General features: G+C 43.4%; 1 protein-coding gene across 2 annotated transcripts in view; it reads left to right on the top strand.

Annotated features, from left to right (window-relative positions):
• Positions 1–15,236, top strand: part of ABCG2 (ATP binding cassette subfamily G member 2 (Junior blood group)) — a 71,739-nt gene extending 56,503 nt beyond the window's left edge. For both annotated transcript variants that reach the window (XM_060187788.1, XM_060187789.1), the window contains 7 exons: positions 698–780; positions 3,244–3,333; positions 3,530–3,654; positions 9,259–9,413; positions 13,481–13,570; positions 14,620–14,702; positions 15,039–15,236. In XM_060187788.1, coding sequence (XP_060043771.1) covers positions 698–780; positions 3,244–3,333; positions 3,530–3,654; positions 9,259–9,413; positions 13,481–13,570; positions 14,620–14,702; positions 15,039–15,186 — 774 coding nt within the window. In that variant the 3' untranslated portion in view covers positions 15,187–15,236. The remainder of the gene's footprint in view (positions 1–697; positions 781–3,243; positions 3,334–3,529; positions 3,655–9,258; positions 9,414–13,480; positions 13,571–14,619; positions 14,703–15,038) is intronic.
• The last annotated feature ends 4,884 nt before the right edge of the window (positions 15,237–20,120 follow it).

The following is a 20,120-nucleotide window of genomic DNA, read 5'->3' as shown; positions in this document are numbered from 1 at the left end:
ATAGGACAGAGACAAATAGAGAGAAGAGGGGAAAATAGAGAGGGGGAGAGAAAGACAACTGCATATCTGCTTCACCACTTGTGAGGTGTGAGGCAACCCTCTGCAGGTGGGGAGCTAGGGGCTTGAACTGGGTTCCTTACACCAGTCTTGTGCAGGTCCTTGCACTTTGCACCATGTGCACTTAACCCGCGGTGCAACTGCCTAGCCCCCAAAACTTCAGAGTTTCTATTGTAAAATCAACTGATGGTCTTATAGGTAACTTTGTATTATTATTATTATTATTGTTGTTGTTATTGTTATTATTACTATTCGATAGAGGCATTAAGAGGGGAGAGGGAGATAAAGAGGGAGAGAGATACCTGCAGCCCTGCTTTACCACTCATGAGGATTTCCCCTTGCAATGGGGACCAAGAGCTTGAACCCGGGTCCTTGCTCACTGTAGTATGTACACTTAACCAGATGTGCCACCACATCTCCCACCGCTTTTTTTTTTTTTCTGTTTTTGAAACTCTGTCATTATCTTTGCTCTTTTCCATTTTAATTATTATGTGCCTTGGTGACGTTTGGTGTAGATTTATTTGGTTTGAATTTTTGCTTTGTTTTGTTTTCATAGACATATACGTGATAATAATAAATGTTATTTTGAGTTTCTAGCTTTAAGTAAAACTTTTAAGATTTTTGTTTACTTTCTGTAAAGATCATTATTACCATCATCCTGGGACTGGTTGTGGGTGTCATCTTTTATGGCCTGACAAATGATCCTGCAGGAATTCAGAACAGGTAGGTCCTTTTGGAACTTGATTTTGAGAATGTGCTGTAAGTTCTTCTAAGCCTATGAAAATCCATTAAGAATTTGGATTAACAAAATAAGAAAATTTCCTCTGCATCCCACCAAATTAAAAATGAAAAAGAAATAGAACAGAAAAGACAAAGACAAAAGAAGTAATAGTAGAGAATTTTAATTTGGGACGTGTGCAGGGAAAATGAACAGTGAATTGATAGTTGAAGGGAAGAGTTGTTGTGTATGTGCACATGGCAAAGCAGACTCCCTTCCAGGTGGGCTACCTCACAGGACCCTGATGCCCATTTTTACAGTGTATTTTTTTTACAGTGTCGGAGTTCTCTATTACCCTCACATATATAATTAGCAAATATTTTCTGCCATTCTGTGGGTTTTTTCTTTTGCTCTGTTGGTAGATTCCCTTGATGCACAAAATTTAAAATGTTGCTTAGTCCAATCTACCTCCTCTATGGCTGCTGCTCTTCAGTTAATTTTTTCTCTGGATCTTGAGTTGTTTGAGAAGGGAAGGTACTTGGGACTCACCTCTTAGCCACTGCTAGGTGGTTACCACTTAGTGTTAGTTTACGTCCTCTAGTTCCTGTGAGAGTATATCCATATTTTTCATCAAGTTAAAGAAAATGAAAAGACATGTTTAGACTTTAAGACCAAATCAATGGTTACAGGAGTGGAATGAAGGAGAGATAGATAGATAGATAGATAGATAGATAGATAGATAGATAGATAGATAGATAGATAGACAGATAGACTGAGCGCAAGCATATATGTGTGCATGTGTGAGTGCAGGGCCTGTCCTGTGGGGAAGGACAGAATTTGGGAGATGGTTGTGAGCTGGATGTTATCAATAGACACTGACTGAGAATGATACATGCCTGAAACCTGTAGTGTCACTTCAGCACAAAATAAAGAGAAGAAATGTGTTAAAGCTTTGTGACAGGGTCTTGTCAGCAGGAAAAACCAGAGCTTCCCCTTGAGCTTGTCTCCATGTTCCACCACCACTGCCCCCTTCCCCCCGCCCCAGGTCTCCCCTCCAGCCAGAGGAGGGATAGTTTTCTCCTCATGAAACTTCTAAGGAAAGTTGCAATAACTTCAGCAGAATCCATTTTCATGTCTAGAAAAGGCTAGTGGTAGGAAACAGATGCATGAAAGTGGCTCACTCAGGAAAAATGAAACATTTGCATGGGAGCAGGTAGTGTCATCTTACTGTGAGATTATTGTTACAGCTATTTCCACAGTCATGCTATTGTTTCTCTTCTTACATTCCCTGAGAGGTGAAGGCTCTGGGTTGCTCCCAAATGTGCTGGGAAGTGGTAGTCTGTACCCTCTGGAGAGACAGAGCATACAGCACTAGTGTAGGGGGAGGAGAGGACAGGGCATAGGGGGTCCCTTTAAGCTCCTGGGGGTGATGGTCCTCGATGAATTATCTACGTGGAAGAATCACAGGAGATTGTCAGTTGCACGGAGACAGGCATTCATTGAAGCAAAGCAGGGACAGAAAAGAGAGAGAAAGGTAAACAAATGGACATGTGTTGGCCCTCAAGAATGAGAGAAAGAGAGAGAGAGAGAGAAAGGCCCTAAGTTTCCTGGTCCTGGATAGAGACCAGAGCACTGGTTTCTGGTAGTGCTGGGGATTGAACCTGGGACTCTTTGGCATGAAAGTCTTTTGGCAGGACCACTATCTCCCCAGCTTTAAAGTGACCATTCAAGCTGCTGAGATTGAAAGCAAAAACTAGTTGTGTTTAGTATATCTGCCATGTTTTAAAACAGAAAAGAACATCATTCATTCTCTGATAAGAGTTAGCTCTTAGCCACTGCTTTTCCTTTCCTAGGTGGCTCAGCTATGTGAATTTTTTTAAATTTTTAATTATTTATTATTGGACAGAGACAAAGAGAAATTGAGAGGGGAGGGGGAGATAGGAAGAGAGACAGAGAGACACCTGCATGTCTACTTTACCACTTGTGAAATGTTCCCCTCTCAGATGGGGGCCTGGGTCTTGAACCTGGGTCCTCACACACTGTACTGTGTGCGCTTAACCAGTTGCGCCACCACCTGGCCCCAGCCACTTGGATTTAAAACAACCAAGCCCCTTCTTTTTTTTCTCCTTCCCCTGTGCTGCTCCCTTGTGAGAACCCCACCCACCACTCCTCACTGCTGAAAGACACCATCTCTAAACTCTGAGGGAGATGGATTTCACAGAGCTGTGTGTATGTGTGTGTGTGTGTGTGTGTGTGTCCGCCTTCATTCCACAGCCACACCCCTTGACTAGAAATTTCCAGCTGTGCTCTGTGGAGCTCCAGGTCACCTCTGTGGAGACAGGGAGGTGGAGAGATGCCCCAAGGGGGGCTCAGTTGCCTGTGTCTCAGCCACAGGGTCACATGTTCAGTGTCTAGGAAAGAATCAAATGGGGAGAAACTTGATCTCAGTTTCCTTCCTCTCCTCACAGAGCCGGGGTGCTCTTCTTCCTCACCACCAACCAGTGCTTCAGCAGTGTGTCAGCTGTGGAACTCTTTGTGGTTGAGAAGAAGCTCTTCATGTGAGTGAGTCTCAGCTCCAGCAAGGGGCCTGCAGACCTGGGGGTATGGGCTTCCCTCCAGAATTAGGTCCTTGATGGGATCCCAGGTTGCTGCCAGAGTCCACTGAGCACAAGGAATCAGAGACCGGAAAGAAGATTCTGGGGAAGGGGTTCTGAGGCTAATGTGGGCTGCCTGACATGGGCTTCTGTGTTCCAGACACGAGTACATCAGTGGATACTACAGGGTGTCATCCTATTTCTTTGGAAAACTGCTGTCAGACCTGCTACCCATGAGGATGCTGCCCAGTATTATATTCACGTGCATAACATACTTCCTGCTAGGTGAGCAAGGGCACAAAGGGTGTGCCTCTTGAGGGGTGAAGGGAAGTCCACTACTCTCTCTCTCTTGCAAGCTTGTTTGGTTTCTCAAAATTATAAGCTGAGTTAGGAGATAAAGAAGCATCTGCCATTGTTTAGTCTGTGGGGTAACTGTTTCTGAGGATGCTTCTGTCAGTACTTTTCCCAAGCTGACCTCTTAAAATGAGAAGAGAAGAGAAGAGAAGAGAAGAGAAGAGAAGAGAAGAGAAGAGAAGAGAAGAGAGAGAGAGAGAGAGAGAAGAGAAGAGAAGAGAAGAGAAGAGAAGAGAAGAGAAGAGAAGAGAAGAGAAGAGAAGAGTCTAATATTAGTGATGCAGGAGGTGGTATAGTAGACTAAACATTTGATTCTCAAGCACAGGATCCTGATTTGAATGCTGCCATCACGTGTACCTGAGTGATGCTCTGATTCTCTTTTTCTCCTTACCACCTTTCTACTCTCTCTCATAGATAAATAAATCTTAAACAAATTATTGTTATTATTATGTTCTACCAGAACACTGCTCAACTCTGGCTGTTGATAGTACTTGGGGATCAAACATGCAACCTCTCCTATGCAAGCCTTGTGCATTATTACCACTACACTGTCTTTCTATCCCCTGAGTTTTGTTTACTCATTATTTTTTGTATTTCTCCTCCACCTACCCCCCAAAAAAAGATGCTATTGACCTACTATTGTTTTACGGTGCATAAAGTGTAGGAAGTATAGGGCAGGCAAGATAACGCCCTTGGAGTTCACTTGCTTAGTTATGTTTGGGTTCAGGGTTCAAGCCCAGCCCTCTCCACATTGAAGGAAGCATCAGAGCTATGGTCACTTTCTCTTTGTCTCTGTCTGTCTGAAAAAGTCAACCTGGAGCTCCAGTGACAGAAAGAACAACAGCACAATTTGGGAAAAACAGACTCACATTGTACAGTGATCCCCACTCCACCCTTCCCACCTTTTCCCATGTTCCTCTGGCAACTGCCATATTTATATTTATTTTTACCAAGACTAAATTTTATTTGTTTTATTTTTCTGGTTTGTTTGCTTTGGTTATTTCTGTACTACATTTGAATGAAACCAATTCCATCCTAAAGTTTTGAAACATTTATACATGACAGTTCATTTATTTATGTTTGCTATGAAGGTTGTCACTGAGGGTTGGTGTGTGAACAACTCCACCATTTCCAGTGGCCATTCTTGTTTGTTTGTGTGTTTGTTTTTTCAACTTCTGTCTGTGAGTGAGATCATACAGTACTCATCCTTCTCTTTCTAGTTTATCTCACTTAACATTATTCCTTCAAGCTCCATCCAAGATGAGGTGAAGAAGGTGAATTCACCATTTATTTTATTGTTTTGATTTTCTGTATTTAGGGGATTAATGTTTTACATTCCACAGTAAATATAATAGTTTGTACATGTATAACATTTCTCAGTTTTCCACATAACAATAAAACTCCCACTAGGTCTTCTGTCATCCTTTTCCAGGACCTGTACTCCCTCCACCTACCCATCTAAGAGTCTTTTACTTTGGTGCAATACAGCAACTCCAGTTCAGGTTCTACTTGTGTTTTCTCTTCTGATCTTGTTTTTCAACTTCTGCCTGAAAGTGAAATCATCCCATATTCATCCTTCTGTTTCTGACTTACTTCACTTAACATGATTGCTTCAACCTCCATCCCAGATGGGCTGAAAAAAATGAAATCACGTTTTTTTTTTTTTTCTAAACTATGACCTTCTTTTCTTTTTTTAAATTTCTTTATTGGGAATTAATGTTTTACATTCAACAGTAAATACAATAGTTTGTACATGCATAACATTTCTCAGTTTTCCATATAACAATACAACCCCCATCAGGTCCTCTGGCATCCTTTTTGGACCTGTATTCTCCCCCACCCCCCAACCACCCACCCCAGAGTCTTACTTTGGTGAAATGCAGCAACTCCAGTTCAGGTTTTACTTGTGTTTTCTCTTCCGATCTTTTTTTTCAACTTCTGCCTGAGAGTGAAATCATCCCATATTCATCCTCTGTTCCTGACTTATTTCACTTAACATGATTTTTTCAACCTCCAACCAAGATCGGCTGAAAAGGGTCAAGTCACCATGTTTAATAGCTGAGTAGTATTCCATTGTGTATATAGACCACAACTTGCTCAGCCACTCATCTGTTGTTGGACACCTGGGTTGCTTCCAGGTTTTGGCTATTCCAAAGTGTGCTGCTAAGAACATATGTGCACACAGATCTTTTTGGATGGGTGTGTTGGGTTCCTTAGGATATATCTCCAGGACAGGAATTTCAGAATCACAGGGTAGGTCCATTTCTAGCCTTCTGAGAGTTCTCCAGACTGCTCTCCACAGAGGTTGGACTAGTTTACATTCCCACAAGAAGTGTAGGAGAGTTCTTTTGACTCCACAACTTCTCCAGCATTTGTTGCTGCTAACTTTTCTGATGTATGACATTCTCACGGGAGTGAAGTGGTATCTCATTGTTGTCTTTATTTGCATTTTTCTGGTAATCAAAGACTTGGAGCATTTTTTCATGTGTTTCTCGGCCTTTTGGATCTCTTCTGTGGTGAATATATTGCTGTAGCTCTTTCAGTAGATGTTTGATGTATTTAGATGGCTTCTCATTGGGTAAATAGATGTTAATAATTGTTAAGTCCTCTTGATTGACTGATCCACTGAGCATTAAGTAGTGTCCATTCCTATCTTTTTAAATTTTATTTATTTTAAAGTCTATCATGTCAGATATGAGAATAGATGTTCCTGCCCTTTTTTTGTGGGCCATTGGCCTGTATGATAGTTTTCCATCCTTTCACTTTGAGTCTGTGTTTGTCTTGTTGAGTTAGGTGGGTTTCCTGTAGACAGCATATTGTTGGGTTGTGTTTTCTGATCCATCTTCCTACTTTGTGTTTTTAATAGGTGAATTCAGGCCATTGATATTTATTAATATCAAAGATTGAAGATATTTTAACGCCATTCTTGTAGAGTTTTAGAGTGTTCTGATATATGCCTTATTTATGGTGGTCTGACTGTTTATAGGAGAACTTTCAGAACTTCTTTCAGGGAAGGATTGGTGATAGTTGAGTCTTTCAACTGTTGCTTGTCTGAGAAGTTTTTTATGTCTCCATCTAGTCTGAATGACAGTCTAGCAGGATACAGTAGTCTTGGTTGAAATTGTTTCTCATTGAGCACTGGATAGATATCTTGCCATTCTCTTCTGGCCTGTAGTGTTTGTGTTGAGAAGTCTGCTGCTAATCTTATGGGTTTTCCTCTGTAGATGACTCTTTGTTTTTCTCTTGCAGCCTTCAGAATCCTTTCTTTATCCTTATTCCTTTCCATTCTAAATATGATGTTTCTTGTTGTCTTTAAGTCTGGGTTAATTCTGTTTGGGACTCTCTGGGCTTCTTGAACCTTTATGTCTTTGATGTTGTCTAGACTAGAGACGTTCTCATTTATTATTTCCTGAAGAATGCTTTCTTCCCCTCCCTCTCTTTCTTCCTCTGGTAAGCCAATAATGCATATATTATTTCTTTTGAAGTCATCTTATAGGTCTCTGTTTTTGTTGTCAGTATCTCTTAGCCTTTTTTTGAGAGCTCTTACTTCTTTTTTAGTTTTCTTTAATTCATCCTTGATCTTGCTAATTCTGTCTTCAGCCTCAATGATTCTATTCTCTCTCCCCTCTACTCTTTTCTGGAGTTCCTCTATTTTGCTACCCTGTTGTGATCCTGTTTTAGCTTGTTCAGCTAGTTGTGTTCTTAGCTCAGCTATTTCAGCTTTCAGCTCACTAATAATGTTGCGATAATTAGTGTTTTCTTCCAGAGTCTCCTTTGTTGTTTCTGCATTTCTGATGACAGTTCCTTCAAACTCTTTACTCACTCCTGTGACTATTTCCTTACTGTTTGGCTGTTGACCTCATTATTTTGTGCTTCAGCCTTTGGGGGTGTTTTTATTGGACTCTTGTCCTGGTTCATTTCTCCAATATTTCTTCTTGTTGGTTTAACAGTTTTATATAGTATATTATGAGGTTCCTCTATCAGTACTTTTCAAGTTACTGATCACTCTTGCCTGGATTGACTTGTGTCTAAGTAAGATAATTAAAGAGTTCACAGTTGTGGAAATTGACAGTTGTTTCTATAGTATTTTAATCCCTGAGTTGGAGCTCAGTGGCTTAAAAGCCTCTTTTGTTCTTTTTCTTCTCTGTAGCCAATGGGAGTCTGAGGGCTTTTAAACTATGAGTAGACTTCTTTTAAACTATGAGTAGACTCCTGACCAAGAGATGAAGCAGGGCGTGGCAGAGATAATCCAATGGTTATGCAAAGAGACTTTTACAGCCCCATCACTAGGCCACAGAGGTATAGTTCTTCTCCTGAGTTTCCTGGTTACTTCTCTGTTCCCTGGTGTCAGCACAGGGCCTCCCTGCCGCTGCTCCAGATTCTGAGGACACTAGCAATGGAGACTCATAGTTGCATTTGGTGAGTCTCAGAGGAGTCCGCCCTTTAGCTGTCACCTTCTTGGTGGAACAGAGTGGAGGTGGTGTCCCAACTGGTAAACTGCCGGACTGTTACAGCCACCCAATCCCTCCCTAGGCTCCTCTCTGTCTACGAACCACATGTGTTTGCATTCACCAGTGATCTGGTAGGTTCCTGAAGTCACTCCAGTCCTGTCTTGTTGTGGTCCCAGGTGGTCTTCCTTGATATTCCTAGTTGTCCCAGGAGAGGAAGCCTACTTATAGTTTAAAAGCCCTCGGGCTCCCATAGCCTACAGGGAAGAAAAAGAACAAAAGAGGCTTTAACAGCTACTGTGCTCCAAGTCAGGGATTGAAATAATGTTGAAACAACTATTTCCACCACTGTGAACTCCTTAAGTATCTTACTTAAACACAAGTGAATCCAGGCAAGAGTAATCAGTAATTTGAAAAGTACTGATAGAGGGACTTCATAACATACTATATAAAATGGTTAAGCCAAAAAGAAGAAATATTGGAGAAATGAACCAGGACAAGAGTCCAATTAAAACACCCCCAAAAGCTGAAGCACAAAATAAAGAGGTCAACAGTCAAATGCTAGTTAAAGAAATAGTCACGGGAGTGAGTAAAGAGTTTGAAGGAATTGTCATCAGAAATGCAGAAACAACAAATCAGACTCTGGAAGAAAACACTGATTATATCAAGGATATTAGAGAGCTGAAAGTTGAAATAGCTGAGCTAAGAACACAACTAGCAGACCTTGGTGGTGTCACTGACTACACATATGTGCTATGTAAGATAGTCACTTTGAGAGTGTTGGTCTAATAAAAAATACTTGTTAAAGCAGCCTGGGAGGTGGTGCAGTGGCAAAACTCTGAACTTCCAAGCATGAGGCCCCAAGTTTGATCCCTGGCCCTGATTGTTCCAGAGTGCTGCCTGGCCTTATCCCTTCTTTCTCTCATTCATTTGGGCCTCAGATTTTTAGTTGTGAACAGTTAGCATAGAAGAGCCAGCCAATTGTACAGTGGGGAGGCCAGGTGGCTGGCAGTTCATCGGTTTCTGTTGCTGCACAGTACACAATCCCGAATCCACATAGGGATTAACCTGCTCCTCTCTTCCCAAGGATTGAAGCCTGTGGTGACATCCTTCTTCATCATGATGTTCACGCTCATGATGGTGGCGTACACAGCCAGCTCCATGTCCCTGGCCATCGCCGCGGGCCAGAGCGTGGTGTCCATAGCCACGCTCCTCATGACCATCTCCTTCGTCTTCATGATGGTGAGTAGCCGCTGCCTCCTAGAACACTCTTTGGGGGTCTGTCTGTGGGGCTCTGGAGGTCTAATACATGAAGTGTGGGTTTTTAACTAGAGAATGTGTCAGCTGTTCTGTGACTGTACGCAGAGTTGTTTTTTTTTTTTTTTTTTTTGCTGCAGTTTGAATATAATTTCATGAATGAGCTTCTAAAAGATGATTCTTGGACTGAGGAGATAATCCACCTTGGTTCACTTGCCTGAGGCACCAGAGTTCCCAAGATCAGTCCCTAGCAACATTCTAAGCAACAGTTGTGCAATACTCTGGTCTTTCTGTCTTGTTCTCTTATAAAAGTAAATAAGTACTTACTTCAACAAGCAGAATCACCTCCACCTCCATCCATTTTGATTGCAGAGTAGTCTTCCACAGACTACATATCCCATAACTTCTTTATCAAGTCATCTGCTGATGGACACATAGTCTGCTTCTACTCTTTGGCTATTGTGAATAATACATCTATGAACATAAAAGTGCACATGTCCTTTTGAAGTAGTGTTTACTTAAAAAAACATTTAACTTTCATTTAGCTGATTTCTTTATTTTGGATCAGGACAGAGAAATTGAGAGGATACAGGGAGATACGGAGGAAGAGAGATATTGAGACACCTGTAGCACTTCATCACTACTTGTAACCCCCCCCATGCAGGTGTCTTGAACCTGGGTCCTTGTTCACTGTAGCATGTATGCTCTACCAGGTGTATCACTACCTAGTTTCCCCCCCCTGCACCCCGTATTTTCATGTCTTTGGATAAAACACCCAAAAGTGGTATTGCTATTTCTTTTAAGGATTCTCTATACTGTTCTCCAAATCTTACAAACTTTAAAAAAAAAACCTATTTTATTGAAGGAGAAATAAAGAGTGAAAGATGCAGAGATATGTGACCAGAGAGTACTGAGCAACTGCTAGAGAGAGTTCTTAAATTTTATAAACCATCATTAATCACAAATTAAAAAGTGGCTTATAAAAAAAAAGAAAAAAAGATCTTGGTGATGTATGGTAAAGCTCCACAGATCAGAGCTAGAGAGCAGCCCGAGTCTGGCTGGAAGAGCCCCTGCTAGACTGGCAGGGTAACTGCCTGACTTCTGCCCTGCCGATAGCAACTCACAGTCTCTTTGTCCTGAGGTTCTGATAGTTCAGTTAGATGAACAACTAATCTTCCCAGAGAACAATCTAAACTCCACAGGAAACAGAGCCTGTCTGGCTGGGCTAGTCGACCTGTTTAGTCTATCCTAGTTCTCTCTGGTCTGTTGAAAAGGGAGTATTTAAACATACTGAAAAATTCTCAAGTCCACCCAGTGCTAGACCTCCTCCTTTCTGAGCTCCTGACCTCCTCTTAGATCAGCCTTTTTCTGCTTGCTTCCTCCCCGCCACACCCTTTCTAATCATCACTTCATCCTAGCTTCACATATGCCTACATTTTGCAAGTGCAGAGAAGAGTCAGCAGCAAGGGGTACTGGTGGCCTCCTTGCTCCACCCCCTGAAGCAAGTGCTTAGCATCTGACTTCCTGCACAAGTCCTTTTTTTTTTTTTTTTAATTTTTATTTATTTATTCCCTTTGTTGCCCTTATTGTTTTATTGTTGTAGTTATTATTGATGTTGTTGTTGTTGGATAGGACAGAGAGAAATGGAGAGAGGAGGGGAAGACAGAGAGGGGGAGAGAAAGACAGACACCTGCAGACCTGCTTCACCGCCTGTGAAGGGACCTGCCTGCAGGTGGGGAGCCGTGGGCTCGAACCAGGATCCTGACGCCTGTCCTTGAGCTTAGCGCCACCTGCGCTTAACCCGCTGCGCTACAGCCCGACTCCCGCACAAGTCCTTTCTACTGGAGCAGGAGGGAGTGGGCTGGAGGGCTTTCAAGGGCAGGGAATAATTACAGGCTCTTGCCAAAGCTAAATCCTTCCACTGCTGAGCTTGAAAGCCACCAGTCCAAATGAAAGTGATAAACCAGTTTAATAACCAAAATATATAAAGAGCTTGCCAAACTCAACCCCAAGAAAACAAATGACCCCATCCAAAAATGGGAAGAGGACATGGACAGAATATTCACCAGAGAAGAGATCCAAAAGGCCGAGAAACACAAGAAAAAATGCTCCAAGTCTTTGATTGTCAGAGAAATGCTAATAAAGGCAACAATGAGATACCACTTCACTCCTTTGAGAGTGTCACACATCAGAAAAGGTAGCAGCAACAAATACTGGAGAAGTTGTGGGGTCAAAAGAACTCTCTTGCACTTCTGGTGGGAATGTAAACTGGTCCAACCTCTGTGGAGAGCAGTCTGGAGAACTCTCAGAAGGCTAGAAATGGACCTACCTCGCCTGGGGATATATCCTAAGGAACCCAATACACCCATCCAAAAAGATCTGTGTACACATATGTTCTTAGCAGCACACTTTGGAATAGCCAAAACCTGGAAGCAACCCAGGTGTCCAACAACAGATGAGTGGCTGAGCAAGTTGTGGTCTATATACACAATGGAATACTACTCAGCTATTAAACATGGTGACTTGACCCTTTTCAGCCGATCTTGGTTGGAGGTTGAAAAAATCATGTTAAGTGAAATAAGTCAGGAACAGAGGATGAATGTGGGATGATTTCACTCTCAGGCAGAAGTTGAAAAAAAAAAGATTGAAAGAGAAAACACAAGTAAAACCTGAACTGGAGTTGCTGCATTTCATCAAAGTAAGACTCTGGGGTGGTTTTTTTTGGGGGGAGAACACAGGTCCTTAAAGGATGCCAGAGGACCTGATGGGGGTTGTATTGTTATATGGAAAACTGAGAAATGTTATGCATGTACAAACTATTATATTTACTGTCAAATGTAAAAAAAAATGATATAAGTAATAAAAAAGGAAGTGATAAACCTTGCTTGTGTGTACTGTCATCCAATAAAAACCCTCCAAAGTACAAAACTTGGTCCACCTGTCTGATGTATTAGGTATTCTGATGTATTAGAATTTAAAAGTTGTGTAAAGAACCTTTGTTGTGGTCCAGGATGTGGCATAGTGGATAAGGCATTGGACTCTCAAGCCTGAGGTCCTGAGTTCAATCCCCCACAGCATATGTCTGGTTCTTTCTCTCCTCCTAACTTTCTCATAAATAAATAAAATCTTAAAAACAAACAAACGAAAGACCTTTGCTGTTGTTGCTGAGGTTTTACTGCTCCAGGCTTGACTTATTCTGATAGGAGACAGAAAAACAGAGACAGTGAGAGACACACAGAGAGAGAGAGAGAGAGAGAGTGTGAGAGAGAGAGAGAAAGAGAGAGACTATAGCACCAAAGCTTTATCTCCAATGTGATGGGGGCTGTGCTGGAACCTGGGTTCCATGGCAAAGCAGCATATTGTCTAGGGAGTTACTTTGCCAGCCCATATAGAACTGTATTATTATTACTATTATTAGTATTATTGCTAGGACAAAGAAATTGAGAGGAATGGGAAATAAAGAGAGAAAGAGAAATACTTGCACCCCTCCTTCACCACTGTATGCCATTCTGGAGAAAGTCAAAGCTTGGACACCTAAAGTTCTTTCTATCAATGAAATATGTATCACAGTTATGTTGTCGTGCCATTATGACTATAAACAGCTTGGGCTTGGCAGGGCAAGGCAGTGATAGAAATTAGTGCAGTCTGCTCATTCTTAAATGCAAGGGCCCTGGTTCACGTCACTGGTCCCCATGTGCAGTGGGGAAGCTTCACAAGTGGTGAAGCAGGTCTATAGGTCTCTCTCTCTCTCTTCTCCCCTTCCTCCCTCCCTTCTTCCCCATATCCCTCCCCATCTTTCCTATTGAATAAAAAGAAAGAAAAAAATAATATAAAAACTGAAAGGCTGGAAAACAGCTGGAGTTATCCACATGCCACAACTCAGAGTAGTGGACAGGAGTTCCAGGACAAGGTGGTCTTGGCTGAAATGGGTATGTAATTTGAGGGCACTGCTGGGAAGAATTCTTTAGGTTAATCCAGGAAATGACTCTACCAACCCTTATTCTTGGGGTTCACTTTTTTGTTTGTTTTTTCTTTTCTCTTCTTTTCTTTAGATCTTTTCAGGGCTGTTGGTGAACCTCAGAACAGTGGTGCCCTGGCTCTCGTGGATTCAGTACTTCAGCATCCCTCGTTATGGCTATGCGGTAAGGTCTGCTTTCCTGGTCTGTGTGGCCAGTTCTCCAGGCTAGGAGCAGCGTGTGTCACGTCCCAGGCTGGGAGCTGTGTGCATCCTGTGGGTGTCAATGAATGAGGGTCTCCTGTGAAGTCTAGAGTCCTCTTTATGATCATCAGAGACGTCTCCACTGGCCCTGCTGATGGAGGGGTTAAGGATAGAGAGACAACGCATGGTGAGGGAGAAAGATAGACTAGCTGATGAAAAATAAAAATAACTAGAGGGATGGGGAGACAGTATAATGGTTCTGCAAAAAGACTTTCATGCCTGAGGCTCCTAGGTTCCAGGTTCACTCCCCAGCACTGTCAGCCAGAGCTGAATAGTGCTCAGGCCTCTCACTGTGTGTGTGTGTGTGTGTGTGTGTGTGTGTGTGTGTGTGTGTGTGTGTGTGATAAAGATGAAATAAAGGAAAGGAAATGTTGAAAAAATACCCATGTTTCAAGTCAGTCAGGGGCTAGGAGGAGATGGTGCCCCGAGTACACCGGAGATGGAAAGGGGGAGTGGATGAGAAGCAGGGGGCAGCCAGTGCAGCCAGCCGAGGACTCCCACCACTAGTCAAGCCCAAAGTAAATTGTCCCCTGACCTCCTGTAATTAAATGTATAGTTCCCAAGATTTGTATCTGTTTTGGTGAAAAACAGACAAGAACAATGCAAAAGATTGTTCACTTTAGTTAAGAAGTATTGTTTCAATGATAGTGTTTATGAGACTCCATACTGGCAGAGGAAGAGAAGGAGATATGGAGGAAGCCAGCCAGCAGCTTCCACTCTCACCAAATGCTTTTTTTCTTTCCCTTGGATTAGAAGCCAACACCTCACCCAAGGCCTCTCTGACTGCCAGGGAAAATAAGAGAGCGCTAGTTGTTCAGATGCGTAACAAAGACAGGATGGTAGGGAATTTGAAGCTCAGGTTGTTTTTAGAAATAACAGTGACAGGCTGCGGTGATGCAATTGTGATGATTCTTTGGGAGCAGTTTGGAAACTTCAAGCCACTTACTGCAGCCACACCCCTCTGTGTTCCAGGCTCTGCAGCATAATGAATTCCTGGGACTGAACTTCTGCCCAGGACTCAACTTCACCACAAATGACACCTGCAGCTATGCCATGTAAGTGACACTCAGTGTCAGCAGGGCTCCTCATGCTGGCCTGGCAGAGGGGCAGAGCTGATGTGAGTCTCCTCCCCCACCCCCATGACGTGAGTGGCTGGGGTCAGCATTCTGTTTCACCTGGAGAAATGTTTCCCTTGGCTACTTTGTTTTTTTTTTTTTTTTTTTAACAGTAAATTTTTTAAATTTATTCTTTCTTTGATAGACTCAGCATGAGCTATGGGTGCTTAGCACAGTGCCTGGGGGGGGGGGGGGCGGCATTGCTGAGGACCTAAAGAGCAGTGCCTGCAACAGGTGCCTATAGTGAAGCCACACCCTCCCTCTCTTGCCTTTCAGATGCACTGGCGAGGAGTTTCTGGCAAACCAGGGCATTGATACTTCCCCGTGGGGCCTGTGGCAGAACCACGTGGCCCTGGCCTGTATGATCATCATCTTCCTCACCATCGCCTACCTGAAGCTGCTCTTCCTGAAGAAGTATTCTTAAATTGTCTGAGATCATACCCACCCCCATTAAAAAGTGCATTTATTTAAGTATCCTGCCAAGCGTCTTGGTTTTTTTTCGCCATTACCATCTTGTTTGGTAAGGATTATTATTATTATTATTATTATTAATTTTTATTTAAGAAAGGATTAATTAACAAAACCATAGGGTAGGAGGGGTACAATTCCACACAATTCCCACCACCCAATCTCCATATCCCACCCCCTCCCCTGATAGCTTTCCCATACTCCATCCCTCTGGGAGCATGGACCCAGGGTCATTGTGGGTTGCAGAAGGTAGAAGGTCTGGCTTCTGTAATTGCTTCCCCGCTGAACATGGGCGTTGACTGGTCGGTCCATACTCCCAGTCTGCCTCTCTCTTTCCCTAGTAGGGTGTGTCTCTGGGGAAGCGGAGCTCCAGGACACATTGGTGGGGTCTTCAGTCCAGGGAAGCCTGGCCAGCATTCTGATGGCATCTGGAACCTGGTGACTGAAAAGTTAACATACGAAGCCAAACAAATTGTTGAGCCATCATGGACCCAAAGCTTGGAATAGTGGAGAGGAAGTGTTAGGGAGGTACTCACTGCAAACTCTTATGTACTTCTGCTTTCAGGTATATATTTTGCAGTAGTTTATAGATACGTGTGAAGATATGCTCTCTCTCACAGAACCTGGTCTATATCTAGGTTTTGGGACTTTGTTAGAAAGTGAACCACCTGAGTTGAAATTAGAGTATACTATGAAAGGAAAGGTCTCACCGAGTAATGAAGCTGAAGGGTTGTCATTCCACATGTGAAGTCTCTGGACACAGTCTGAAGTGAAGCATGTTGAGGTGGCAATCATTGCATTGGTTAGGTTGTGATCGGCGGATGCAATATTATTTGATATGGATTGGGAGAGGCATACAGGAAAGTGGGCCCTATCCAAGGGTTCCAGGACTGGGGTAAGTAGGGGATCTATAGTGGAGATGTGAGGTTCCTGCTGTCTTAGGGTTCAAAAAGACAATCGATAGTTAATGTTATCATCACATTATTTGGTAATTGGGTTAACTTTGAAAAGTCCTTTTGTTAGGGTTTTCTGTACAGTACCCAGTATCTTGTATATAGCTGTGCTATTGGATGCTTCTGATCTACTTGGTCTAGGCTTTTGAGAGAGTCCGCATATCAAATACACAGCCTATATATTAAAAAGATTCAGTTTGTGTTTTGAAAAACTTTGAGACATACAATTGATTTTCCCCCTCTCAAATTAATTAACTACTGATTTATATGTCTACATTTTGCTAGGAGTGTACATAAACACCATTCCCACCACCAAAAGACTGTGACCCATCCCTCCCACCCACTGCCACCCCCCACTGGCCCAGGAAGCTGCATGTCTACCCCTCAGCACAGGGTTTTTACTTTGGTGCCCTACTTACAATTTGGTCAGGTCCTGCTTTTAGTTTCCCTTTCAGATATTCTTACTCAACTTCTGTTGATGAGTGGGATCATCCCATACTCATCTTTATCTTTCTGACTTAGCTCACTTAACATAATTCCTTCTAGCTCTGTCCAAGATGGATCAGAGAAGGTGAGTTCACTGTTCTTGATAGCTGCATAGTATTCCATTGTGTATATATACCACAGCTTTCTCAGCCACTCATCTGTTGTTGGGCACCTGGGTTGCTTCCAGGTTTTAGCTATTATGAATTGTGCTGCTATAAACATAGGAGTACACACCTCTTTTTGGTTGGGTGTTATGGAGTCCTTGGGGTATACTGGATCATATGGAAGGTCCATGTCTAGCCTTCTGAGAGTTTTCCAGACTGCTCTCCACAGAGGCTGGGCCAATTTACATTCCCATCAGCAGTGTAAAAGGGTTCCTCTGTCCCCACAACCTCTCCAGCATTTGTTGCTGCTGTCCTTTTTGATGTATGCCATTCTTACAGGAGTGAGGTGGTATCTTAGTGTTTTCTTAATTTGCATTTCTCTGACAATCAGTGACCTAGAGCAGTTTTTCATGCCTTTTGGATCTCCTCTGTAGTGAATGTTTTGTTCATATCCTCTGCCCATTTTTGGATGGTGTCATTTACTTATTCTCTTTTGTTGCCCTTGTTGTTTTTACTGTTGTGGTGGTTATTGTTGTTGATGATGATGTTGTTGTTGGATAGGACAGAGAGAAATGGAGAGAGGAGAATACAGAGAGGGGGAGAGAAAGACAGACACCTGAAGACCTGCTTCACTGCCTGTGAAGTGACCCCTCTGCAGGTGGGGAGCTGGGGGCTCGAACTGGGATCCTTATGCCAGTCCTTGCACTTCACACCACTTGCGCTTAACCCACTGCGCTACCACCGGACTCCGTAAGGATTGTGTCTATCAAAAGTGCTTAAGGGGCCGGGTGTTAGTGCTCAGAGTTACGCACACATAGTGCAAAGTGCAAGGATTGGCTCAAGGATCCTGGTTTGAGCCTCTGGCTCCCCACCTCTAGGGAAGTCGCTTCCCCAGATGGTGAAGCAGGTCTGCAGGTGTCTGGCTGTTTCTTTCCATCTCTATCTTCCCGTCTGCTCTCAATTTCTCTCTGTTCTGTCCAAAACACCCAAAAGTACTCATTTATTATTTTTTGTTAATGAGAGATCGAGACTTACAATCCCAATTTACCACTTGTTAAACCTGCCCCCTGCCTGTGGGCCCAGGGTCTTGAACCCAGATCTTTGTGCACAGTAGTGTGTGCATTCAACAGGTTCAAAACCACCACCTGGCTCTCTGGACTCTGGATATTTAACAGGCAATTAAAAGAGGGCAAAGTTTTTTTTTTGTTTTTTTTTACCAGAGCACTGCTTAGCTCTGGCTCATGGTGGTGTGGGGGACTGAACCTGGGACTTTGGAGCCTCAGGCATGAGAGTCATTTTGCATAACCATCATATCTTTCCCATCCCATACTACATTTTTTTTCTTTCTTTCCTTCAAGGTTATCTCTGGGGCTCAGAGCTAGCAGTAGGAATCTACTGATCCTGGTGGCCACCCCCTCCCCCAATTTACTGGATAGGACAAAGAGAAATTGAGAGGGGAGGGGGGATAGAGGCTGTGACTGAGCACTGGGGAGAAGGAAGGCTGCCATCCTGGAGACCAGCTGGCCACCAGCAGCAACTTTCAGTTTGCCTCTGAGGTCTCTGAAGACCACAGTTTGTCAGTGGGTCATGCTGGAGATACCGACTCCAGGGAGAGTTTGTCTTACCTGTCACTTCACCTCACATGCCCTTGTGGCGGCTGGTGTCCTGCCTGAAAGGTCCTGGTATTACTCCTGAAGAGATTTTCTTGGGTATGTGGCCCTAAGACAGCTTTCTAGCATCTTCCAGTCATTGTGCTCTTAAAACTTTTGACTCCTGGGCCAGCAGGATAGCTCATGTGGACAGTGCACCTGCTTTGCCAGGGAGACTGCCCAGCTTCAAGTCTAGCCCCCATTGCTCTAGAGGAAGGTCTATTGTTATGAAATCTTACCCCCCCCCCCACACACACACCACCTTTTTTTTAAAAAATTTTTTATTTATAAAAAAGAAACATTGACAAAACCATAGGAAAAGAGGGGTACAACTTCACACAGTTCACACCACCAGACCCCAGTTTCCCATCCCTTCCCTTATAGCTTTCCTATGCTTTACCCCTCTGGAATATGGACCCAAGGTCATTGTGGGGTTCAGAAGGTGGAAGGTCTGGCTTCTGTAATTGCTTCCCCGCTGAACATGGGAATTGAAAGGTCAATCCATACTCCCAGCCTGTCTCTCTCTTTCCCTAGTGGGTAAGGGCTCTGGGGAAGCGGAGTTCCAAGGCACATTGGTGGGGTTGTCTGTCCAGGAAAGTCTGGTCGCATCCTGCTAGCATCTGGAAATTAATTGCTGAAAAGAGAGTTAACATACAAAGCCAAAAAAATTGTTGAACAGTCATGGCTGGAATAGTGCAGATGAAGTGTTGGGGTCCTCCATTTTGTCGATTGCTAGTAGCAATCATGTTTTATTAAACTTCAAAGGGCTTGTGGCTATACTAGTGTTTTTGTTGTTGTTGTTGTTGTTTGTTTGTTTGTTTGTTTGCCTGAGCCTGAAATCTGATATCCAGGTGGATCCTAATTATTGTCTGGGGAGATGATGTCGTGGCTGGGAAAAGGACCAGAAATCTGTATCAGGGAAGACAGTAGCTCCCTAATATGGGAGAAGGGTATAAATAATGTTGACTGTAAACCCCATGGATTTGATGTGATCTGGGTTCCATAAATAGCTTAGAGGCCTGTGTGACCTCTGCATCCCTCTAGATCTGAGCTCACATTCTGTGGTTGTGAGTAGGAACATTCTAGGCTGCCCCAATATCGAACCATCTTCCTCAGGTGTAGCATAGTGAATGTTGTCCATCCTCCCTTCATAGGATAGAACATTCTCTACCATTGTTGATCCAAGTTGAGGGCAAGGTCCTATGAGGGCCCACAAAGGGGTTTATTTTGTTGATCCTGATAGAAATGGCCGGTAACAATGGAGAGAGGGATTTATTTGAGTTCTAGGCCCATCAAGTTTGTTTGGGAATCTCAGGACTCACTGATTAGGGCCCCACCTACCACCACCACCTTTCTCTGTTTCTATCTGAAAAATGTTGGATGTGGGAGATACAGCCCTGATTACAGAGAATGCTAGTGGCACACATACTCCTTCTATTGTTGAAAATGGACAAAGGCTCACTGAGAAGCCGGTGAGCTGGAGGACTGGGCAAGGAGCCTGGGGTTTGGATGCAAAAGCCAAAAGTCTTCCGGTTCAGACTTCAGATCCACACCATTGAACCCACCTTCTCCAGGACATAACTGGGCTGGGCCACTTATGGGGATGGAGGGGGGACTCCATTCCCAGGAAGTGCTGGTCCCTTCCCTATGGAAAACAATGCTTAGCCCATCCCACTGCTCTTTCCACACCAGGCATAA

Source organism: Erinaceus europaeus, chromosome 3 (assembly GCF_950295315.1).
Source record: "Erinaceus europaeus chromosome 3, mEriEur2.1, whole genome shotgun sequence".
Lineage (NCBI taxonomy): Eukaryota > Metazoa > Chordata > Mammalia > Eulipotyphla > Erinaceidae > Erinaceus > Erinaceus europaeus.
Note: the sequence above shows the minus strand (reverse complement) of the source record. Positions and strands in the feature narration are given on the sequence as shown.